Below are 22,807 nucleotides of genomic sequence, written 5' to 3'. Positions count from 1 at the left end.
ATTGTTGGCCTCTCTGTGGCTTCTCTCACAAGTCTCCTTCTTGTTTGAGCGCTGAGTTTTGAGGGACAGCCTTTTCTTGGCAGTGCCTGGGTGGTGTGATGCAGCTTCCACTTCCTGATTATTGATCCAACTGTGCTCACTGGGATATCCAAACACTTGGATATTATTTTGTACCTTTTCCCTATTCTATGCATTTGTATTACTTTATCTCTAACTTCTGTAGAATGCTCTTTGGTCTTCATTTTCCTTCAGATTCACAGCCTTACCAATGATCCTTCAACAGTGGGGTTTTTATCCAGAAAATGTGACACCAACTTTAATGGTTCACAGGTGTAGGCCAATGGTAAGGTAATTGTGTCCTCGTTAGGGCAATTTCTTTCATTGGTGCAAAGTGGGAGCTTCCACAGCACAGGGGTTGAATACTTATGCAAGCAAGATATTTCAGTTTTTTATTTTTCTTAAAAATATTTCCTAACATAAAACCAATGTCACCTTACAATAGTTGATTCTGAGTTTCAGTGTTTAAAAATAAAATATCAAACAGAACGAAATTTCAATGTACCATTTGTAATTCAGTAATATGAGAGAATTGGTCAGGGATCTGAACACTTTTGCAAGCCACTGTGTGTGTGTGTGTGTATATATATATATATATATATATATATATATATATATATATATATATATATATACACACACACTTACTTTATACACTATTTTAGGGCACGATAAAAAAAAAATAAAAACAACTTGGCAGCAACACAGTCTGAAGGGGGGAAAAAAAGAAAACTACTGTATTTCATCAGAACACAGATTGCACACAAAAAAAACCCAAATAAGGCTGTTGTAACCAGGGCCCTTCCAGTAGCAGTTTGTGTGGACTCTTCATTAGCCCGTTTGGTTGCAGAGTGCCGCACTGCACAGTGGTGTGATTGCGGATGTGTTAGGGTTTGGAGGGAGGGAGGGAGAGAGAGGTCACACACTGTTAATGCAGCACCAGAAAAATGTTTACAGGAAGTAAACTCCTAATGCCCATTACCACAACAAGTCAATTGATTCAGAGTGTCAGTGGCTTTGTAAGGCTTCCCACAAATTGAGTACAACAGGATTACAGGCGATTTACCTTAAGTTAATGATTGAAATAATTAAACAGTGTTTTTCAAACTGAATAACTGTATTTTCATCCAACCCAATCTACACTAGTCAATGGCGGATACTAATAACAGGTTTTTGTGAAACACAACTATAGATGAGCACACCTCTGTTGCTACACAATGTAAACTGAGATTTGCTTTTAAGTAATGAAAGTACTGATTGTTTCTGCTGAGAGATTTCTACAAATACAACTACACCTGGGAGCATGTGGGAGTTTGTAGTTTGTAGTGTACAGTTTTTTTTACTATATTTGAAAAGAAGGAATGATATTTCACATGGAGAAACCAGACCCTTTACTAAATAAGAAATACTAAAAGAAACTGCAGTGCTTCCTCGATAGTTCACATTTCAATAATTCACAGTTTGACAAGGTCAACACTAAATTGTCATGTACTATACACTAATTCACCATTTTCAATATTTCACTTTATTAAGTGTGTCAGTGCAAAATAAAGCGGGAGCACTGTACATAAATTCAATGACAAATATTCTGCATAGAAGACTGTTTCAATGGCTTCAGTGATAAACTGAAATCAGTGTGGGTGTGTGATCTTTACAGGTTGAATGCACATACACACTTTAATAACACTGATATTCATCAGCAAATGAGCAACAAAATTTTACACTACTAGTTCAGATTTATATAACTGAAACTCAACTGGAATTGTGTTCAAAACCATATGTTTCTCGCATTCATTTACAAAAAAAAAATACGAATCACATCTTTAAAAAAGGGACTGGCTAAATATAATGATACTATGCATCTGCTCTTAAGTGCTCACAGTACTGCTGTTCTGTGCCAGCAACTACTCTGTCTACCCACTCAAAGCTGACACTGAATAATGGACATGCAAGAACTCTGTGTTTCAGGCTATGGATTTAAAATGCAGAGTTTATGCAGAGTTTTCCCAAATCCGAACTGAGCTCAGTGCTAATATCTGAGGTCATATGCAAGGGAGCTTACAGTACCTCAATGGCAATAAAAAAAGGGGTGGGGATAATAATATTCGAGTACTCAGCAGCAGCCTCTTGGGTCATTGATTTCCCCTTTGCTGCCCTGAATTACAGGCTGTAATGGTTAATATTCCTATTTCAGGGAACCAACGGTTTTCACGACTGTCGCCACTTTTCAAACTGAGAGAGGCAGCAGTTAACCTATGCTCTCACATCAAGGACATTTAGGATTCTTCATTGGAAACAGAATGGTCTGCTGTTTTCCTGTATTGTTCACAATATTTGTTAAAGTAAGGCTTAAGAGGTACTGTTGGCATCTCACTGAGAAATATTTCTCAAGGCTGAGCTATAGATCAGATCTAGTTTATCAGAAGCATCTTAAAAGTAGGCCACATGGAAGTAATGTTCCCGCTTCAGCACCCTGGCATCCCACAAATCTGACATGAGTCTCTGCCAACTTTAAGGTTACAACAAGAGGCCGTCAATACTGGAGATAGTGGAGGAAACAGCAACAGGGAAACAATAACCTTTTAGCAGCAGTAATCTGCTGAATGTCCTTAGCACGCTTCTATTGGAAATTGTAGGGTTGGACGGAGGGCATTGTTAGAAAATAGAAGAAAAATAAGTACTTGCACTCCTATCATTTTCAGGTCACTCTTGTTATTTAAATCAAAAGGGTCTGCACCCTGGACTCCAAGTGTGGTAATTTAAAGAGTGTGAATTTATTACTGCGCTAAGCTACGTTTTTTGACACAGTTTTACCAGTACAGGAATTCCCATGACTTAAGCCTAAATACATTTGTGTTTCGCATATTTTATGTCAATTTACATTTATAAGGCTGTACACAGCTGAAGCTAATATTTGTAAAGAATTAAAGAAAGAAAACAAAACAAAAGAAAGCTACAGTATTGTTAAAGCTGCATTGAATAACACTGACAAACAGAAAAGACATTTGCACTGAAATTTACCGTGACAAACAGAGGCCCTAAAAGAGGACTCAGTGATAGATCAGATTTTCCACCACCAGGAAGACATACTAACTAATGCATGGTATGGGACTATCAACAAGACCATTATTTTTTTTATTATACATCTGATCTATAAGCGAGAGAGACAAGCTGAAACAGTACACCATAATCACATTCAAATATAGCTAGGAAGAATAAGCACTGCAAATTTGTTTGAATCTAAAATAATCTCAATGAACAAGAACCCAAACTGACAGAGGTAAGATCTTATACGTATTCATTATTTCATTGGCAAAACATATTGACAATGAACTGGATAATGTGCATAAGTGCTCAGCATGAAACAAACAATAGCGCAAAACATAATTATCCCTGCAACAGGCCGGTGATCGGATACTTGCAGACCTGTGCCATGCTGAGGGTGGGGATGTAAAGATACAGTATGTTCTCTGAGCATGCAGGTTCTTGCCAAAAGTCATCCTGTTTCAATTCTGCAGCATACCTCAAGAAGCCTTAAGGGCAGTGCTCTCTTCCTCTTTTTGAAAAATTGAAAAAGTAATACCTGTTTCTCAGAACTCTGTGGTAAAAACCTAAAACCAGTGAAAACACATATGGAGTGCCACCTTTCTGCTAAAAAACAAACAAAAAAAAACAATAAAAAAAAAAGTTTTGTTATTCACAAGGTACAGAAACGGCATTGTTCTTGATTCTAAAATCCTTTAACCTATAATTTTTTTTTTTTTTTCTCTACAGCTGTGGTAATTACGTTTGTCTCTTCAAGAATTTCCAAATGTTCTTTCCCAGGGCATAAAAATACTTACTTGAATTACTTGTCTTTTAAGTCATTTAACTTTAAACAAACACAGATTTCATTGGGAACATATCATCCTGGGCCCCATTCACAGAGTTAACAAGCAGCTCCTAAGCTCTGGTGAAAACACCTTAACAATGACTTATCAAAAATAAAAGAATGAAAAAAAAATGCAATATTCAGGTGATTGTAAGAGGAACTACTCAGAATGATTACAAACATCATAAAAAAGTAAAAGGTACAAAAAAAGTCTGTGTGTATGTATGTATATATTTAATAGACATTCTTTTAAAATGATTACGCATAACAAAAAGGTAAATGCATACTCACCAGTGAAGCAACTCAATTCATTTTACACACGGTATATCCAACGCGAATGTAGAGGCCTAAAGTGCGTATACGGCAACATGAGACTTCAAACTGGGTTCTAATTTGATGCATCTATTCACCAATATGTAATCGAAGCTCAGGAAATTCAAGGACAGATGATCAATAATTGATGCATTGATTAATTGTTGCGCCACTAGTGTATGGGTATTTACCTCCTAAAGACCTGAATCCTGAATATGATATGCCAAAGCTGCTCTTTAAGCCTGTGACAGTCATGGCCCGCCCCTGAGGGCACAACAAAACTACGCTCACAGATCTCAGCTACATATTTCCTTCAAGCCTGCCTTCAAGCATAGACTCAGCGACCTTGAAGGTTAATGGTTACATTTCTATTTCAGGGAACCAGAGTTATGATAATAACCTAACGTTCCCTTTCAAGTATGAAATGTAATCCTGTATGGGTAAGTGCACCAAAGCCATTTCAAAGGCAAGATTGCAGAACTACTGGAATACTACAAGTCTAAGCCAAAAGGCTGCCCTGTGCTTTACCATATAGAACATCAGTAACAATTAGTATGGGTGAAAAAATCGAGGGAGAAACCCACCTCTATGTCTCAGAGGTGACGATGGACAGTATATACTCCATTTACTCAGAGTCTGACGATCTCTTGGAATGGGGGAGGAGGAGAAAGACAGGAGGATGAGGAAGACCATGAGGACTGGGCTACTTTCCCAGCTGCGTCGTCTGGTCTCCCTTGGCACAGAACCACGAGCTGAGGACGCAGCCACTGCTCTATCAGAGGGCGATGTAGAGGACCGCTGAGATGAAGGGACGCAGAGCGCTCCATAGAGCTGCGGAATAGCCGCTTCTCAAGAGTGCGCATGGAGAAAGGTTCATCTGCCATGCATCTGCCATGCTTGTCCTCAATAGGCAGACTGACCTTGCATGTCTCACAGGGATAAAACCCAGGCTTGATGCAAGAAGCAAGCAAGCTTAAAGATATCGACAGGGCGGGTTAAGATCCGAGCGGGACTGGTCAGGTTTCATACTTGAAAGGGAACGTTACTATAATAACCCTGGATCCCTGAAACAGAAACCGTCATGGTTGCTGCGTCTATGATTGCAGCAGGCTCGAAGGAAAAATGCAGATGAGATCTGTGAGCAGTCTTTTTGTGCCCTCGGGGGAGATCTGTGAGCACAGTCTTTTTGTGCCCTCGGGGGTGGACCATGACTGTGTCACTGGCTCAGAAAGCAGCTTTGGCATATCATATTCAGGATTTGAGTCTTCAGGAGGTAAATACCCATACAGTAATGGTTAATTTCATACTTGAAAGGGAATCAGGCTGGCAATTCCAGTGTGCCTTCACTTGGATATGGCTTGTTTTTTGGGGATAAGTGATGTTTTATATTACTCTTGTTCATGTTTCACCAAGGATGAGAGGATAGTATCTATTGTTTAAAGCGCACACTTCATGTTTGTCTAAAGCAATGCATCACTACATTAGCTGCACTTCTTCCCCGTCAGTGGTATACAGAGAATTTCTGGGTTTTCCCAAAAACAATATACTATATACTGTGACCTTCTAGCAAAGGGAAATAATGGAGTGAATAGCTTCTGGAATGCACAGAAATACCCTAATGTTTTCGACCTTTACTTAACAGACGTAAATTACAATTGAAAACAAGCTAGTTTGTGTACTAGCTTGCCTGGCATGCCATGTGATTTTAGTAACTGTTTATTACACAGACCTGCTGTTATCTTGTGTAATGACTGCCTATTCACTTTGCAACTAGAATTTTTATGGGGTCAGTGTAAATGCTTTTAGTTGCGGTTTCAAAACTCTTCCTGGAAATGGAACAAACCATTTTCCATGAAATGTGATTTTCTGTAACTTTACACTTTCAAAACAGTACAGAGCAGCTTTAGGAAATTAGAACACAAGTTCAATTAAACAACAACCACCCTGCTTGTACAATATTTTTAAAAGCCATGTGCTGGAAATGCCCAGACCGAATGCCAGAGCTGATTGCTGCAATCGACAAAGCCGTCGTCCTAGGACAGGATGTGTGAAATGAGTAGAATGTCTCTTGACTCTAACCCTATCAACCCTATAACTGCAGCCTTGCATTTACAACATTGCTCCATCTCTGAGGTGTAATATAGTCCTGTATCACATGAGGAAAGTTCTCCACGTGGGCTGATGCAGTGAAAAACGAGCATGGTCTATAATTTATCTACTTTTTAATGTGAACACCATCTTTAAACAAAATCCTCTTTTAATGTATCATATAATTGAAAACACTGTACTGAAGACTGAAGTTGTTTAAAGATGGCAAAGTTTGAAAAAATTACCTTAAAATGAGCAACATTGCACAAGTGGGTCTACATAGGAACAGTCAATAGAATGGAAAAGTTATTTTCTGCTAACATATCCTATCTTTGTTCAATTCAAGGCAAAATAATCTATCCAAATACTATTGTGTATTTTTACTGATTGTATTAAGCAAAAGAACGTGCCAAACGACTGGAGCAACACATCAGTGATCCTTTACATGAGAAAGGAGACAAAGACGACCTCAAGAACTACAGACCTATTAGCTTACTTCATATAATCTACAACATTTTCAAATGACTCAATTATAAATGACTCAAAGCAGTATGCAAAGAATGCTGGGAATAACAAGAACAGACAGGAAAAGGAAGGAATAGATAAATAGCAAACAAAAGTAGGCAATGTTATTATAAGAGCGAAAAAACTGAAATGGTAGTGGGTCGGACATGTAGGAAGAAGAACAGACCATCGCTGGACCAAGGAGATACTAGACTGGATCCCAAGAGATATAAAGTGACCAAGAAGACCACCTCCAGGAAGATGGCAAGATGAAATTAGGAAACACACCGGAGCAACGTGGATGAGGGGTGCCGCAGACAGGCTTTTGGGGAAGAATCTTGGGGAGGCTTTCATCCAGCAATATCATTTTCCATGATACTGCAACAGCCGGCAACCTCTGCATGTGACCTCACTTGTTCAAACCATTCTCTGATAACTGCCCATACTCACAATGCGTTTTTCTTTTAAACTGTACAGAAAGACTACAGCAGGATAACTACTTAAATAGTGCTGTAGTTTGATCATTTGAAATAGCCTTGTGGTTGTGCATGATGTGAAGTGAATACAACAAACTGTGTGCCTACTGTATGCTTGTATGTAACTGTAACTGGCTCCTTCTTCTTTCCTTGGAAACCTTTGTAAACGAGCCGTTTGCAGCGTGTATAGCTTTTCCAGTGAATATGATTTTAAATAGATAAATAAATAATAGTCTGAACTGGGACAAAGTGCAGCAGTGGTTTAGTTCCCTGATTGTTTGAACCCAGGAATGTCCTGTCGGAGCTCTGAATCTGACCTCAACTCTCTCAAAGGTGGCATTAATAACGTTCTGCTAACTGCAGTAGTAGTTAAGGAGGCATGTGTCCCTGCAGATAAAACCACAAACAAAATAGACCAGTCTGACATCTGATGAGGTGGCATGCACAGAAGAATATAAATACACACTGAATCATCGAAAATGATTGCGAGGCATTGCCGTGGCTTTAATGAGAGTGCATACATTCTCAAATCATATTTCTGTAAAAATGTTTTTATGATAATGGACACCCCTTAAATTGGTGCACAGTATTCCCCAAGCGCACGGAATCTAATGATCCCTGGGCTATAGAATAGGTTTGGCACCCTCCCTTTTGACTCTAGAGCTGTTTCTGGTTAGTATTCCCTGCCTGTTCAGGTAAAGACCTCCAGTAGTGCTAGAAAAATTATATTTTAGTAAGGAATTATTTAACCCCCAAAAATCATTGGTACATTATTTAAACAGTTGCAGCAACATGTGGGGACATGTAACTCTATAGCTTCAGGAACCCTGCTACACTTTAACAAAAACTAAGTTACAGTGTTCAAAAGGTTGAATTCTGATCAGAGTTAAGCAGTACAAAAAGATAGAGGCACAGCCTCCCTCAGTACTGCAGAATGATCACATAGCAAAAAGCTCTTCTTTTGAATCTGTGCTATAATTTTGTTTTGTTTTTTTCTTCAGGGCACAGCTCTGAAGAGGCATATTTTACAGAGCAGGCGATCTGCTGCTCTCAGAAGAGGACAGGGAAACACAGGCATTATTATTATGAAATAACAGACAATTATTTTAGAGCTCTTAAGATTTCAAAGTCATTACTCAGTGTTTACAGTTCAAGGGTACTGTAAGGCCACAAATGAAACCACTTGTAGTCACGAAAAGCCAGAGTGCACACACTGAACTCAGCCTGACTTTGGGTTAGCATTTGCTCTACTAAAAACAAGTGGTTTACACAAGAGGGAAAGAAGGGAAAGAAAGAGGGAACGAAGGAAGAGACAGAAAGAGGATATTAATAAATTAAAGAGGGAAAAGGAGTGAGAAAAGGATTACCTTTTTAAACAATACTAATAAAACAAACAGTTCAAACAGAAAATCTAGAACAATGTATAGTATACTATAAAAAAAGGCACAGAGACTACTATTGAGATCAGTGGCTGCAATTCTGTATCCAGAGAATAGATGGCACAGAGTTCAGAGCAGCATTTCTGAGGAAGAAGGTTGTTTGGAGACCATGATGTCAAAACCAGAGCATCAGTTCTAATTACAATACTTAACTATCCATTAACAAAAAAATCTCTCTATTGATGATTATTATAACATGGCTACAGTCACATTTCATCAGGATGCTAGGTTGAAAATAACACAATATGTATATGCCCCGAGGCAGACACACACAGGCCGAAACAGACACATGACACAATACAGTAAAGTACTATACATTCATTGTAAAGCTCAGAAATCATGCAAAACTATTGTTGAAAGGTGACAATGTTTCAAGACTACAGAGGCGTGTGTATGTTTTTGTCTTTTACTTCAAGATTTTACCAGAGTACTTTGTGTGAAAAACAATAGATGGTCAGAGAGAGAGAGAGAGAGAGAGAGAGAGAGAGAGAGAGAGAGAGCGAGAGAGAGATATGTAATCCAGGGTTGGGTTATTGAACTGTAAACAACAAGGTATATTGCTACAAAGTATAGCCTTTAATGAGGCCATAATACATGCTATAAATACATGATGTCATGGCCCAATTATGTTAATTAATGCTTTTGTTATATCTGTTCATCTGCTGGAATGTTGTTGCCTGTGAATCGCAGCAAAGGGCAGACAGAGAGAGAGAGAGATACAGGGTGTTTTGTCGTTCTGAGGAGTAATGTTTTGTGGTACACAACCCCCATGTGAGTCAGCTGTCTAAGTTTAGTAACTTCTCTTAAAACCCAACCATTACCTGAACAATCCATCAACACGACAAGCACAGCTCAGCACAGGGTGCTGGGTGGTGCAATAAGCAGCATAACACATTGTTCTTTTTAGAAATATTAAAAGAAAAGAAAAATATTTTGCCTTTGTGTCTTTTTCAATTCAATTAAGACATTAAAAAAAGAATTTCCAGTCACTGAACTTTTGGTCTTTTATATAGTGTACATATTTAAACGCAGCAGGTCATAATCAGGGGTCTCACAATCAGCTCTTTGGTTTAAATTTGCTTGCAAGTGTTTGCAAAACCACAAATTTATCTTAATTACTGGTACAGGAGCAAGGTTCACATGTTTTGGTACTGTGCATGATTGGGGGAAGGTGCCATTCTACCTGATAAACAAGTGGGAAGTACAGCTGTGCAGGACAAGGGAAGTTTGACCTTGTTTAGACGCTAAATTAATGATGATGACCCAGACTGAAGCAGTAAATAATAAAACGGCACAACCGCATGGAGTGAAGAGTGAGTCATATGATCAGGAACACCTCTGGTTCGAATCCTGGTCCTGCAGACCTGGGGCCCACAGGGGGTGGTACAATGGTCTTTGGGCTCTTGGTGACTTATGTTGCTTTACATTACACATATTTTACCTCTTGTCCTCTCCTACACTGCAAGGAGCTGGGCGGAAGTGCAGTGTTAACAGGCCAAACCCACATTATTAGGTGTATACCCTTAATTGGTCAATAATCACTAAGGTGTTCAAACAAGCGGCTCTGTGAGTCATCCAAGCCCCTCTTTCCATTACAGGAGCAGCTTTGCTTTGTGCACCCACCACCCACTGCTTAGTGAAGTTAACCCCTTCAGGGCACAAGAGCGCCACAGCTCCCTCTAGTGAAGGTTGGTTTGTCAAGGACTGCACGAGTGTTTGTCCTTTATTAGTACCTGCTTAGTCAAATGAATTTTATCAACATTGTAAAAGTCTGATCCGATTTAAAAAAAAAAAAAAAGTTTCTCAATTTAAAAAAATAAATAAATAGAGGAACCTTTAGTTCCAGCAATCTATTAACTTTAACTTTTTTAAATGGCAGAGGTGAAGTGGATTGCACACAGATGCACTTTTTGAACGTTACAGTATGTTTTACAAAATGATAAATCAGATTACATTAAAAATACAGGAGATGCAGAGCACAGAGTAGTATATTGTAATGTCTTTATTTCCCCTTATTATCTCCTATCTACAACATCTGTACTGCAGTATTCCAGATTTTGTCAGCTGCCGTCATAGTGGGCACAACACTGGCACATTTATGATGAGCATTGCTGTAGTATAAAACCCATCAACATCTACTTACACTTTAATGTACAGTGATTACACGCTGATAACCCAGACAGGCAGGGAGCTGATCCCAGGGAGTGCTGTGCTGGCTCTGGTTTCCTGTGCTGTGATGGGATCAGGGCTGGACCGCTGACATGCTGCAACAGGGAGGGCTGGCACTGCCCAGAACCTGGCAGAGCCTTCCCTAATACATCATTACAACTCCCAAAACACAGGCACCTAACGCACTTCAGAACAGCATTCCTTTCCAAATTAAAATCGTTTCAATAAACACATTACATGCGGTCACATGACATGCAAGATGCTGGACCTGTTATCAAAACATACTTATGATAGTTCACGGAATGACAACTGTTTAGTAGAAAACCAACCCAAACATTCTTCAACCAAGGACATGACATGCCAGGATCCACTCTAACAATACGCTGAGAGCTATGTGGTCCTACCCATTATTAAGGCCGGTCTCATTTATTTATTTATTTATTTTTTAATCAAGTCATTGTTCATCCTCATTACCCAGTACTTGTTATCTTCTCACACTCAGCCTTTTTTCAGACAGCTAAAAACTAAATAAATGTTCTGCTATAATATTCCACAGTACTAATTTAATCTCTGAAATCTTTTGGTATAACCCTGCTGCTTATAGCTGTCTGAACTGCTAATCGTACATCACAGTAATGACAGTTATTAGCCAGCGATGGTCACTGGTGCCTTTCAGACAGTGGCCCTGCACACTCGCTCCCTTCATCAACATAGAGGAACAAACAAAACAACCTTTCCACTGCCCAGTGCTGAGCTCACACTAGGAGTAACCACACCTGCAGCAAAGCCCAGAACTGTGTTTAATCAGAAACTGTACTCAAAAGAGGGAAGTTACAGGTAACACAGAAGCATCAGAACTGTCTTTTCCACCTCCTACTATTTACTTACTCTACACTGAGCATGCTTTACTAATGCCTCTTTTCCACTGTACAACCGAGCCGCACCGAAGCCACAGTGAGCCCTCATGGTGTGGTTAAGGGGAGCTGGGTTGTTTTTCCACTGTAGAGCCAAGCCGTGCTACTGATGTCACACGCAATGAAAAAGTGTTTTTATTAATTGTTATTAATTAACTCAGTTTGCCAAAAGGCGCACAAACAAATGGTGCTCAAAAATTAATAGACCAACAGTACAGCTGTATCTTGTATCATATTTAGGGATGTCTTTATAATCAACATAATCCACAAATTTTACTGATTATATCGACTTACTAAAGTTAAATTAGCTCTGTTGAAGGGGAACAAAGGTTTTAAAAATATGGTACAGCTGTACAGTATTTTGTTTGACTATATTTTTGTAAATAAGTTTAGAATTGTTTTATTTTTCACATTTTTGTTCTTTATATGAATATAAGAAAGGTCAGGGATGAGAAATTTGGCAGAATTTTGTGTTTTTAAGTGTGTGAGTTAAGTGTACCGTACCCACGTTTATGTCCATGGCTTGACTCGCAGCTGGATTCAGATGTCTTGTGAGGCCAAAGTTGCATGGTTTGGTTCTCGCTCGGCTTGACAAATAGCCAGTGGAGAATCACCCGTACCCGTACCGTACTGAGCCCTCATGGGTCGGATGTGCCAGTGGAGAGGGGGTATAACTCTTCTCCTAACTGAGACTGGAATGAATCTGCTCGAGGAAGGAGGGAAGGGTAATTGCTGGAACAGCACAAATTGAATGGGGTTTGGGAATGGGGATGATGTTGGGAATGGGGGTTAGTGGTTGGAAACACACTTATTTTAACATCATTGAATCAAACTATAGTTACCACTGCAGTCAACAGTGCACATCTGTGGCTTCTCTTGTATTTTTAATAGACAAGAAAGGAGTAAATCTATATGTATGTACTGTATTTCTTGTAACTTAGTGCTCCACCAACACCGTATCCACAAAAAGAACAAATAAATAAATACATCAAATAATGTTGTGCTTTATGTGTAAGTGACCTGAGGGACAATCCACTTTAACATAAACCTCTGTACACACAGACAGGTATATTGTCTTTATAGCTTTAATTTTTTTTTTTTTTTTTTTTTTTTTTTTTTTTTTTTTTTTTTTTTTTTAGCTACCACGTAGTCCAAAACTCTATCACCTTGACCTACACCCACTGAAGCACAGTGTGTACATGTAAAAATGTGTGTCATATTTACAATCAATTCTTGTTCTGATTCTCAAATTTGATCTTCAGATTTATTAAACAAATCTAATATAAAATGATATTCCCTTTGCAATCTTTTTCATTCAGAGCTTCTGCAAGTGGCTACCTACAGAAAGAAGGTTTCCAAAATGGGTGTCTGCTAGTGTCCCCATATAAAAATACCATTAGAGGATGCACACATACTGGACTGTTCACAACTTCTGAGTACACAGAAGGCTCACCTATAGCTACGGTATGGCCAAAAGCTTTGCATCAATGTATAGAATTAACAAATTTTGCTTCATAAAGTTGAATGTAACCTGCTCAATAATGTTAAGTGAACATACTGAATTACATACCACTTTGTTGTTTTCCATATATTTCACGAAAAACTGACCTATTAAAAAATGTGACATTTAGCATGAAATACTGTACTACTACTATGACTTCAGGCAGACTTTTGCGATCTCATTTTGTAGTTTCTCTGATTACATGATGTTAAATAAAATATTAAAATTAGGTCATATAGTTTTTATAATTTTTTTTTAATTAATGCCTCAATCCTTAAATTTTGTCAAAGCTTGTCCCTCACATGAAAACATGGTTGGCATTTTATTTAGCAGTACAACATATACGATATAATAAAATAATAATAACAATACAAAGACAAAGTTTATATGCCCTAAGGATTCAGTTAACCCTCAGCTTTATCAGCTTGCTGCTGCCTCACTAATATGGAAATGTAAATATGATTAACTTAATTAATTAGTTTGTACTCCCTCATTATTATTATTGTTGTTATACATGCATTTCATGTTAATGAATGAACAGAGAGCTGACAAGGCCCAGCGGGAGGAGAGGACCCTTCAGGGCCTTGCCACACTGAGTTAATGAAGGTCTTCTGCGTATTCAGCAGCTCAGCTTTTAAAAGGCTCAACTTATAGCTCTGTAGATCTATTTCTCTAAAACAAACTACAACCCCTTCAATACACACAGTACACCCCTTAATACAACCACAAAGCTAGCCAATATATTCTGTTTCGTTAACATTTGAATAAAGTTTAAAAAAAAAAAAAAACCACAATGAATCAAACAGGATACATTGGTATCTCTAATTAAACATATTAAACAAAATAGCTATTGCTTTAATGTGCAATCAGCTTCTCTCCAGTGTAGTGGCACCGCAAGTATTTTCCATTTTGGTATAGAACAACCGACTTGAAAATCTGTTCTTCATTTTATTCCCGAGAATCAGTTTTTGCAATAGTGACTGCCAAAACCATGCTCAGCGAAGCTCTTTTTTCAGAAAAAGCTATTACGCAAAGCAAAGCCACAGTCAAAACCAACCCGAAAAGCCTGATAAGCATTATTACAGTCAATGAAAAAACAAAAGGGACAGGTGAGCAACAAATCTTGTGGTTATTTGTCGCCTTTCCTCCAGAGGCAGCCGTTTCCTGTGGCCCAGTACTGACAAAACCACAGATGACGTCAATGAGGTTTGAACGCCCATTCCTAGTAGCTGATAAGACTACTTTCACATCTGCACCTCTGTATCACAACCATTTCCCTGCAGACCTTCCTTCCCTGTGGGCTGCTTCGCTTAGGATTTGTTTTATTAATGTACTTATTAGGATTCAATAAATACTCCATATCGCGGGGCTCATAGAAAAACCCCTAAATACCTAACCCCTACTCTTTCACTTCCATTTTTTTTTTTTTCACCAGGAGATGACAGTGGTCCATATATTGTAATGCATAAATCCGTTTGTAAAATAAATGATGCACCAAGTTTACAGTGCATGTTACTGATGAAGTTATCAATATGAAACCCAAACCATACTCAAAGCTAGTGGTATTAAGTGTAAAGGCTGCCAGGAGGAACCTAAAAGATAACTCAACCCTTTCAATGGCTCATTGAGTCCATGTCTGAGGATTAGGAAGTCTTAAAACACTTTGTAGTTTCTTTGATTACATGAAGTAAAAAAAAAGATATAAATTATGTTCATATAATTTTTTTTAAATGATGTCTCAATCCTTAAATTCTAGGGCGATGCAAAACTTTTGGCCATAGCTGCATACACTGTGGTAACCACACACATAGTAAAATCTAAAATGCATGAAACTGCTATACAATAGGAGTCTTATTTCAATCCCTGTAAACGTACCTTGTTTATGAAAACAAAAAATCCAACTGCATATTTTAGTTTCTTTATACCTTTAAAACACGCTACTGTTCATGTCAGTTGAATCGACATGAAAATCTCAGTGATGCAGAAAGCTACAAAGAAGTTTAATGACCTCAATCTAGCAGCCATATTAATGTCAGCGATAAATGTTAACGTCACTAAACATTTAGCCTGCAGTGTTAATATAGCCCTGCAAATATAAAGTAAGTAGATATTACTGCAACAAACTGGTTGTTGTTTCTTCTACAATAATCAATCCTGGCCAAAAGAATCACAGAACAGTAGTGAAGTGAGTACTAAGCCATTATCTTGAAGGGTTAGGCCTTTATAATCTAGAAACCAAAAAAAGTCACGACTGCAATATGGCATCCAAGACTGGATCATAAGTGAAGGTGGCATTTTGCCCAAGGAGTTTTCATACCAGTGAAAATATGTAAGGTGTACTTCAAATGGCTTATGAGCTAAGGGATGCTGAAGAAGCAGCGATGGCGGATTCAAAACAATTCAAACTCTTGTAGTCGCCTATCGCTGTCTCGACTTTTCTGCTCCCTCTGATCTCCAGACTATCATTTCTCCCTACACCGCCTCTCGCCCCCTCCGCTCCTCCACCACCAGGAGTGTAGCTGTACTCCCTCTCCACTCCTCCACTTCCAGAGTTTCGTCCTTCTATACCTTTGCCCCTCAGTGGTGGAACGACCTGCCCACAGATATCAGGACTGCTCAGTCCGATTACCTTCCGGTGCCTCCTCAAGGCAGACTAGTTCAGACAGCATCCGTAAGCCTCACAACTCTCCACCATACTGGACTAAATGGCACCTATTTTACCAGTACTTGTATCAGCTTGCACTTGCACTGAACTGCTCCATACCTTGCCGTATACTACTAACGCTCTTAATTACAACTACTTGCTGTATCTTGTAATTTATTTTATTTTTTGCTCTTATTTGAAATGGTTCTCCTCCACTTATCGTACTTACTACGTGCTCTTAATGGACTTTACTCATATCAGCAGATATTTTTACAATACGATAGCTGCTCTTAGTCTAACTCGCTCTTAAATGTAACCAACCACTGTATTCTTTATTTTGCTCTTATTTTAATTTTATCTTATTTTCTACTGATTTTACTGTACTTTATCTGTAATGTGATATTTTGTAATGTGATATTTTGTAACAATTGTAAGTCGCTCTGGATAAGGGTGTCTGCTAAGAAATACTAATAAATAATAATAATAATAATAATAATAATAATAATAATAATAATAATAATAATAATAATAATCAAAATCAAATATTTATTTTTTATATAACGCCTTTCATAGTGGACCACCATCATAAAGCACATTACAAGATGCAGTAACAACAAGAAAATCCATAATACTTTAAATACAGAGAAATGCATAATACATGCCATACAGTAAAAAAAAAAAAAAAAAAAAAAAGCAGAATTCAAATTAAATCACAGTCTACATGATGATGATAATAATAATAATAATAATAATAATAATAATAATAATAATAATAATAATAATAATAATATACAAACGTATAAGCACCCCTTAGTTCAGGACAGTCCCACCACTGAATATGAAAGAATAATGGATTGCTTATGCATGACAGAGAGGGTCAAGGCAATAGAGAGTTAAGGTGGTGAGAAGTGAAGGCACAGAAACGGAACGAAAGGTAGGCAACTTATATGAGTGTAATAGGTTACTGGCAAGCTGGGAGAGTTTATGTGTTGGGGGCTGCCCCTTGTCCTCCATTAAACAAATAAATAAAATATAAGTTTTGGGTGTTTCACTTTTAATGCAAGGAAACAAAAGCAACGTAAACCTCTACTCAGACAAAGCACAGTCTGATGAGCTTGTTCTCTGATTATTCTAAAGAAACAAAGTGCCCACAGGTCCATTTGTCCTTTGATCTTGACTTACAGAGGAAAAAGCTGACAGTGGAAAAAGCCACAGCCCTTCGGCACTTCCTGTCCTCAGAGAGCTGCACAAATAGGTAAACATGTCTATAACACTCACCTCGCAAATTAAACTGCTGAAGGGGACGTTTGTCCTAAAGACTGCACTCGGAAAGCAAACATCAGGTACACCCGTACTTTACTGCCCCCCTCTCTACATCCACCTCTCCCTCCCTGTTTACTAATTGTACTAATAGTAATCTGCCGGCAGGGAATTCCCCTTTCAATCAAAGACACTGCCCACACGTGTGCGTATCCTTAAGACTTCTGTGAGTCACCGCCTACAAGCAGTGACTCAGACTATGCCATACCATTCTGACCAGTACTGTGGCCCAGTTGGCATCCACACCAGCCTGAACTGGCAAAGTTTCAGATATCTGAAGTTCAGCAATACATGAATAATTAATACTGTACTTGGATGGGAGGCCAGCAAAGAATATTAGCTCCTGGAGTTTATGAAAGTCGTGTTGATGGCTCAGTAGGGCCAGAATTCCACCAATGCCCCAAAACAAATGCTGTTGGCGGAGCTGTCTTTCTGACAAGTTGTTTACTTTCCATGTTGGTTCAAAAAGTAATATAAAATGTGACTATTTTTAATATGTAGTAAAAATTAACATAGAGTTCCCTATTTAGATGATTAGAACATCCCCTAAAAAATATATACATATTAGGTTATTATCATAACTCTGGTTCCCTGAAATAGAAATGCAACCATTACCGAATGGTATTTACCTCCTAAGGACCTGTATCCTGAATATTGTATACCAAAGCTGCTCTTAGAGCCTGTGATGCAGTCATGACCCACCCCCGAGGTCACAAAAGGGCTGTGCTTACAGAACTCAGCCTCATTTTTCCTTCAAGCCTGCTGCAATCATTGACGCAGCGACCTTGATGGTTAATGGTTACATTTCTATTTCAGGGAGCCAGGGTTATGATAATAAACTAACATTCCCTTTCAAGTATGAAATGTAACCATTACTGAATGGGTGCGTATACCAAAGCCATAGCAAAGGCAAGATTGCAGACAACTGGACAAAAGGCTAAGCCGAAAGCTGCCCTGTCGTCACCATTCGGAACCCCGTAACAAGTAACTAGGGTGAAAAAATTTGAGGGAGAGTTTCATCTCTATGTCTGTGTTGTAAGGGTTTTGAGGATACAAGTCTGTAGAACCTAGTAATGATAAGGGGAGTAGCCCACACCACTGCATTGCAAATGTCTCCCAGGAATAAAGGCCAAGAAATTGCATGCCCTTTTTTAAATGGGCAGTGAGCTCTTCTGGAGGGGTCAAGTTGGCCAGCTCATAGGCAGTCCTAATCATGTGTTTTATCTACTTAGACAGCCGCTGCTTAGACAGGGCTTGACCATGGAACTTCACTCCATAGCAGACAAAAAATAGTTTGGACTGTCTTCAACTTTTCGTCCTATCAACATAGTATGCCAGGGTCCATACTGGGCAGAGTGTATGTAGCTGCCTCTCACTCACCTGCTTCATGTGTGCTTTAAGCACCACCTTTAGCCTCCAGTGAGGAAAAATGTCCTTCATAGGCGGCCAAAGCCGCCTAGCTCCTTTCAAAAATTGTCCCGCCAGGAAGTGAGTAACATGGCAAGCTGAAATAGCCCTTAATGTAAAGGGAGATTTCCACTAGTCAAACAGTCAAAAAATGCTGTATTACTGCCATGGGACAGGTCGTGGGGTCAAACCCACGAGGCAGACACCACGTCTGCAAGACACCCAACAGATGGGAACACGTGGACACTGCAGTAGACCCAGATGGCTCAAATGCAGCCGTTCAGGGGCCAGACGAAGAGCTGAGGCTCAATTAATCGGGATGCCATAAGGTCCCCCGTACCTGACTGAGCAGGTTGCGGCACTACGGCAGACTCTAGCGTGCCAAGGCATCTATTGGTGTGCCAAGGCATCTATTGCCAGCGGGTCCCCGCCTCCTATTATGGAAAACCATAGGGGACAGTGGGTTAATTCTTGGGAGGCAAAGAGAGCTATCTTTGCTCTCCCAAGGTAAAGCCTCCACTCTGAGCTACTGGGGACTCCCCTTGAGAGGAGGTCCTCTGCACAATTTGTCACCCTGGGCAGAAGTACTGTCCACAGTGAGAGGAGGTTCTTGTGCACCCAGAGCAAAAGGTTGCCAGCCACACGATGGAGACTCAGTGACCTGAGGCCGCCCTGGAGGTTGATGTAAGCCACCACTGTTGTGTTGTCTATACGGACAAGCACATTTCTCCCTCGAACTTCCTGCAAAAAATTATGCAAAGCCAAGTAAACTGCCTGCTGCTCTAAGACACTGATGTGAAGACCCTGCCAAGAGGAGTTCCATACACCTTGCACAACCCAGCCATTCTACACAGTGCCCCAGCCCAAGCTGGACACCTCTGTAGTGACGACCTCCCTTCTGGTGACACTGCCCACCGCTACACCTAGTCGCAGATGGGTCGTTGGCTGTTTCCACCAAGACAGTGCCTTTAGACAGTGGTGGGACACTGTGAATAAGTGGTCATGTTTCAAAGTGGGCTGAAAAACCCTACTGTTGAACCAGGCCTGCAGAGAGCGAATGTGCAGCTGACTCAATGAAAAGGCCGGGGAAGCTGCTGCCATCAGACCCAGACGTTTCTGAAACGTTACTACCGTGAGCGCTCTGTTGAGCTGAAAGAACTCTAAACAGACAGCTATTCTCTGCACTCTGACACACGGAACAGGTTTATATTAACCAGGCACAGCTTGTTTAGCTGTTGTGGCGAGGGCCTGTGGTTCTCAGAGGACGGTTTCCTGCATGGGCTGTTGTTGCGTAATTAGTAAAAACTATTTTAGCGATTAGTTTAAATATCATATATAATGTGTATAAAAACACAATAAATGTGAAATATATACAGATAGAAGCAACAATGTACTTATCGGAACAAGACTCCCCGATCAGGTCAGTCGTGAAAGGAAAAATGGCACAGTGATCTGTGAGTGTAGTCCTTTTGTAAATTGTGAAGGTTACTGATTAGTCAACTCACAGCAGCATCAGCAAGAACAATAAGAGATGCTGTACAGCCATATATCCACCCCCCCCCCCCCCCCCCATCACAGATCCCTAAAAACAAAGCACAGCCAGAGCTCCTACCTTCAGAAGGTAAGTGGGGATGTTGCTAAAATCCACTGGCAACTTCAACAGGAAGCGCGCAGAGAACTCTCCAGCCTGTAGAAGACAGAAAAAGGAAAACAAATGTAAGAGTTAATTCAACATATTAATGAAGAACCGTCAAGGCAAGAACCTTCTCAGATAAGTCTGGATAGCAAATTTGCATTCAAGATAGTTACGGATTCTGCACATGTTCATTGAGCATACAGTTAGCCATGATCAGTCTGGTGGTCCAATACATATGACTCAATCTCAATAACAACCATGAAGTGCCCATTGGCAGGCTTGGAGACTGAACTTTCACCTGCAAAGGCAAGGAGCTGAGACAGAAAGCACTTTAAAATGTACCTTTCAATATCATTAAGGAATTCTAATAAACTCTTTAAAATCAATTTTCTTACCTTTCTGATTAATATGATTACTTTTTGTTGTGCACTTATTTTTTTATATCCATTGAGGATAACCTCATATTTCAAATACAATGCTACAGATAAACTGTTGCATCCTGGTACCTTTGTTGTTGGTACTGTTATTGTTCTAACTAGAAATATAAAACAGAAGCATAAAACCAAAAGACAGTCAAGATAATTACTAGTGATAAAATTGCTAGTGCGGATAACAGCAATTCTTTACATTGTTTTACTGTGATGACCTACATTACATATAAGAAAGAATGATAGTCATTCACACAATATAATTGTTACTAGATTATATCCACTTGAAATAACCTGAACTTGAACTTGAATCTGAACATGACTTGATGAAAGCCAACTGCAACTGGAGATGACGACAAAGCAGCGAGTGCTGCACAAAAAAAGGCTTAATCTAATAACCTCATGTTATGAAATTGTTAAAAATACGTTTTGCATATTCCTGTGTTTAAACATACATACGCCATGCCAAAATACTAGGAAATACATTTCGCAACTGGGTCATTCCATACCAACTCAACGAGAGCCGTTGCGCGACTGTCTCTGATTTTGCTAGAAAAATTCACCTGGGGTTTTTCGGGCCTGCTGAGTTCAGAAATGCTAATCTTTCTAATTTTTTTTTTATTTCCCCTTCGTGCTGTGACCTGGCAAAGGTCAACCTAAAGTGAAAAAGTGACCCTAACCAGAGAAATCACCCTGGGCTCAACTTAGACGTTACCATCGTGTGTAGCACCTTATTCGAAAATACCAGGCACACCCAACTCACTTTTGTCAAGTTGCCAGAGGAGGGGTAAGTGATGAGTTTTATTCAAACTTCAGCCCAACCCTTTACCCTGTAGGGTGGGTTCTAAAATGTTAGTACTGCTGTAAGAACCTTAGGGACCATTCTTTAAGGCTGAGGAGATGCATCAATTTATCGATGCATTGTATTGTTTGACAACTATCGAAAGTCAAGGCTGTGAATCGGAGTCAGACATTATTTTTTGTATTAAGCGCAGAGCTTCTCTGCTCCCTTCAGGTTTGACTCACTGAATCTGCATGTGTTTGAGCTCACCTTCTCCCCCCTGCCCCGCCCCGCCCCCCACCCCCACCCACCCCCTGTGAGTGTTTACTAATTGGATTGGAACTGTGCAGCAGTTAACAGCGTTGACCTAGAATTACAAATACTGTATCGACCGAGCTACACTGCCTTTCAGTGTTTGACAATTATTTTCTACAGTAATACAGCAAGAAAGAAAAGGATGTAATGTTTGGGATACTCCGGTAACACAACTAATTTGCGTGACCATTTAATGAGATGGTGCGGAGGTCGTGCTAGCCTTTAAAAATGTGCATCTGTAAAAAGAATACCATCTCAACATCTGCGTTTTCAACCATAACATTTGCGTTCTTATACATCGTATCAACATAGTTACATTATTTTCCAGTGTAACTATTTCAGATTAACGACGTTAACATGCAAAACAGTACACAGTATAAATATACAGTAGTAGAAATAGACAAAGCCAAATTTAACATGAAACATCATAACTATTTACAGTTTTGTTGTATAAAAGTTATTTAAAATGTTTGTTTTAGCACTTAAGTAAAACAAATTACTCGTGCTCTTTCCAAATCAAAGTCTTAATAATGGAGCTCCAAATGAAATTGTTATAAGTTTTAGATGTCGAATAGTTCTCAATAAAAACCCTGCAGGTCTCATCCACGGTCTTAAAACCATGGTTTTTGAGCATATGTTTTACTTGTCCAAATTCTTGGCTGAGTCAACAGATACAGATTAGTGAGTCGCTACCAGGGACAGGCGCCATACTATATGGGATACTGTTACCTCTGTAGGTTTTTATTTATTTATTTATTTATCTATCTTAAAAGAGGATGTAGGGAGAATTGGAACCATTTTTACATGTTTCATTGCATAAAACTACTTTGCAATATAAACGCAATTATTGGATAGGGATGAAAAGCAGAAATGTTGTCTTCTACATCTGTGTTTTAGAAACGCACTGCTGCTATTGTTTGCGTTTTATTAAAATGTCCTGCGTAG

The 22,807-nt window shown here is 39.3% G+C and overlaps 1 protein-coding gene across 3 annotated transcripts in view; it reads right to left on the bottom strand.

The window, feature by feature from the left end:
- babam2 (BRISC and BRCA1 A complex member 2) overlaps positions 1 to 22,807 on the bottom strand; it is an 85,152-nt gene that overhangs the window by 32,286 nt on the left and 30,059 nt on the right. For all 3 annotated transcript variants that reach the window (XM_041251122.1, XM_041251124.1, XM_041251123.1), the window contains exon 6: positions 20,315 to 20,389. In XM_041251122.1, coding sequence (XP_041107056.1) covers positions 20,315 to 20,389 — 75 coding nt within the window. The remainder of the gene's footprint in view (positions 1 to 20,314; positions 20,390 to 22,807) is intronic.

This window comes from Polyodon spathula, chromosome 5 (genome assembly GCF_017654505.1).
Source record: "Polyodon spathula isolate WHYD16114869_AA chromosome 5, ASM1765450v1, whole genome shotgun sequence".
NCBI lineage: Eukaryota > Metazoa > Chordata > Actinopteri > Acipenseriformes > Polyodontidae > Polyodon > Polyodon spathula.
This window is presented reverse-complemented; position numbering and strand designations above follow the sequence as displayed.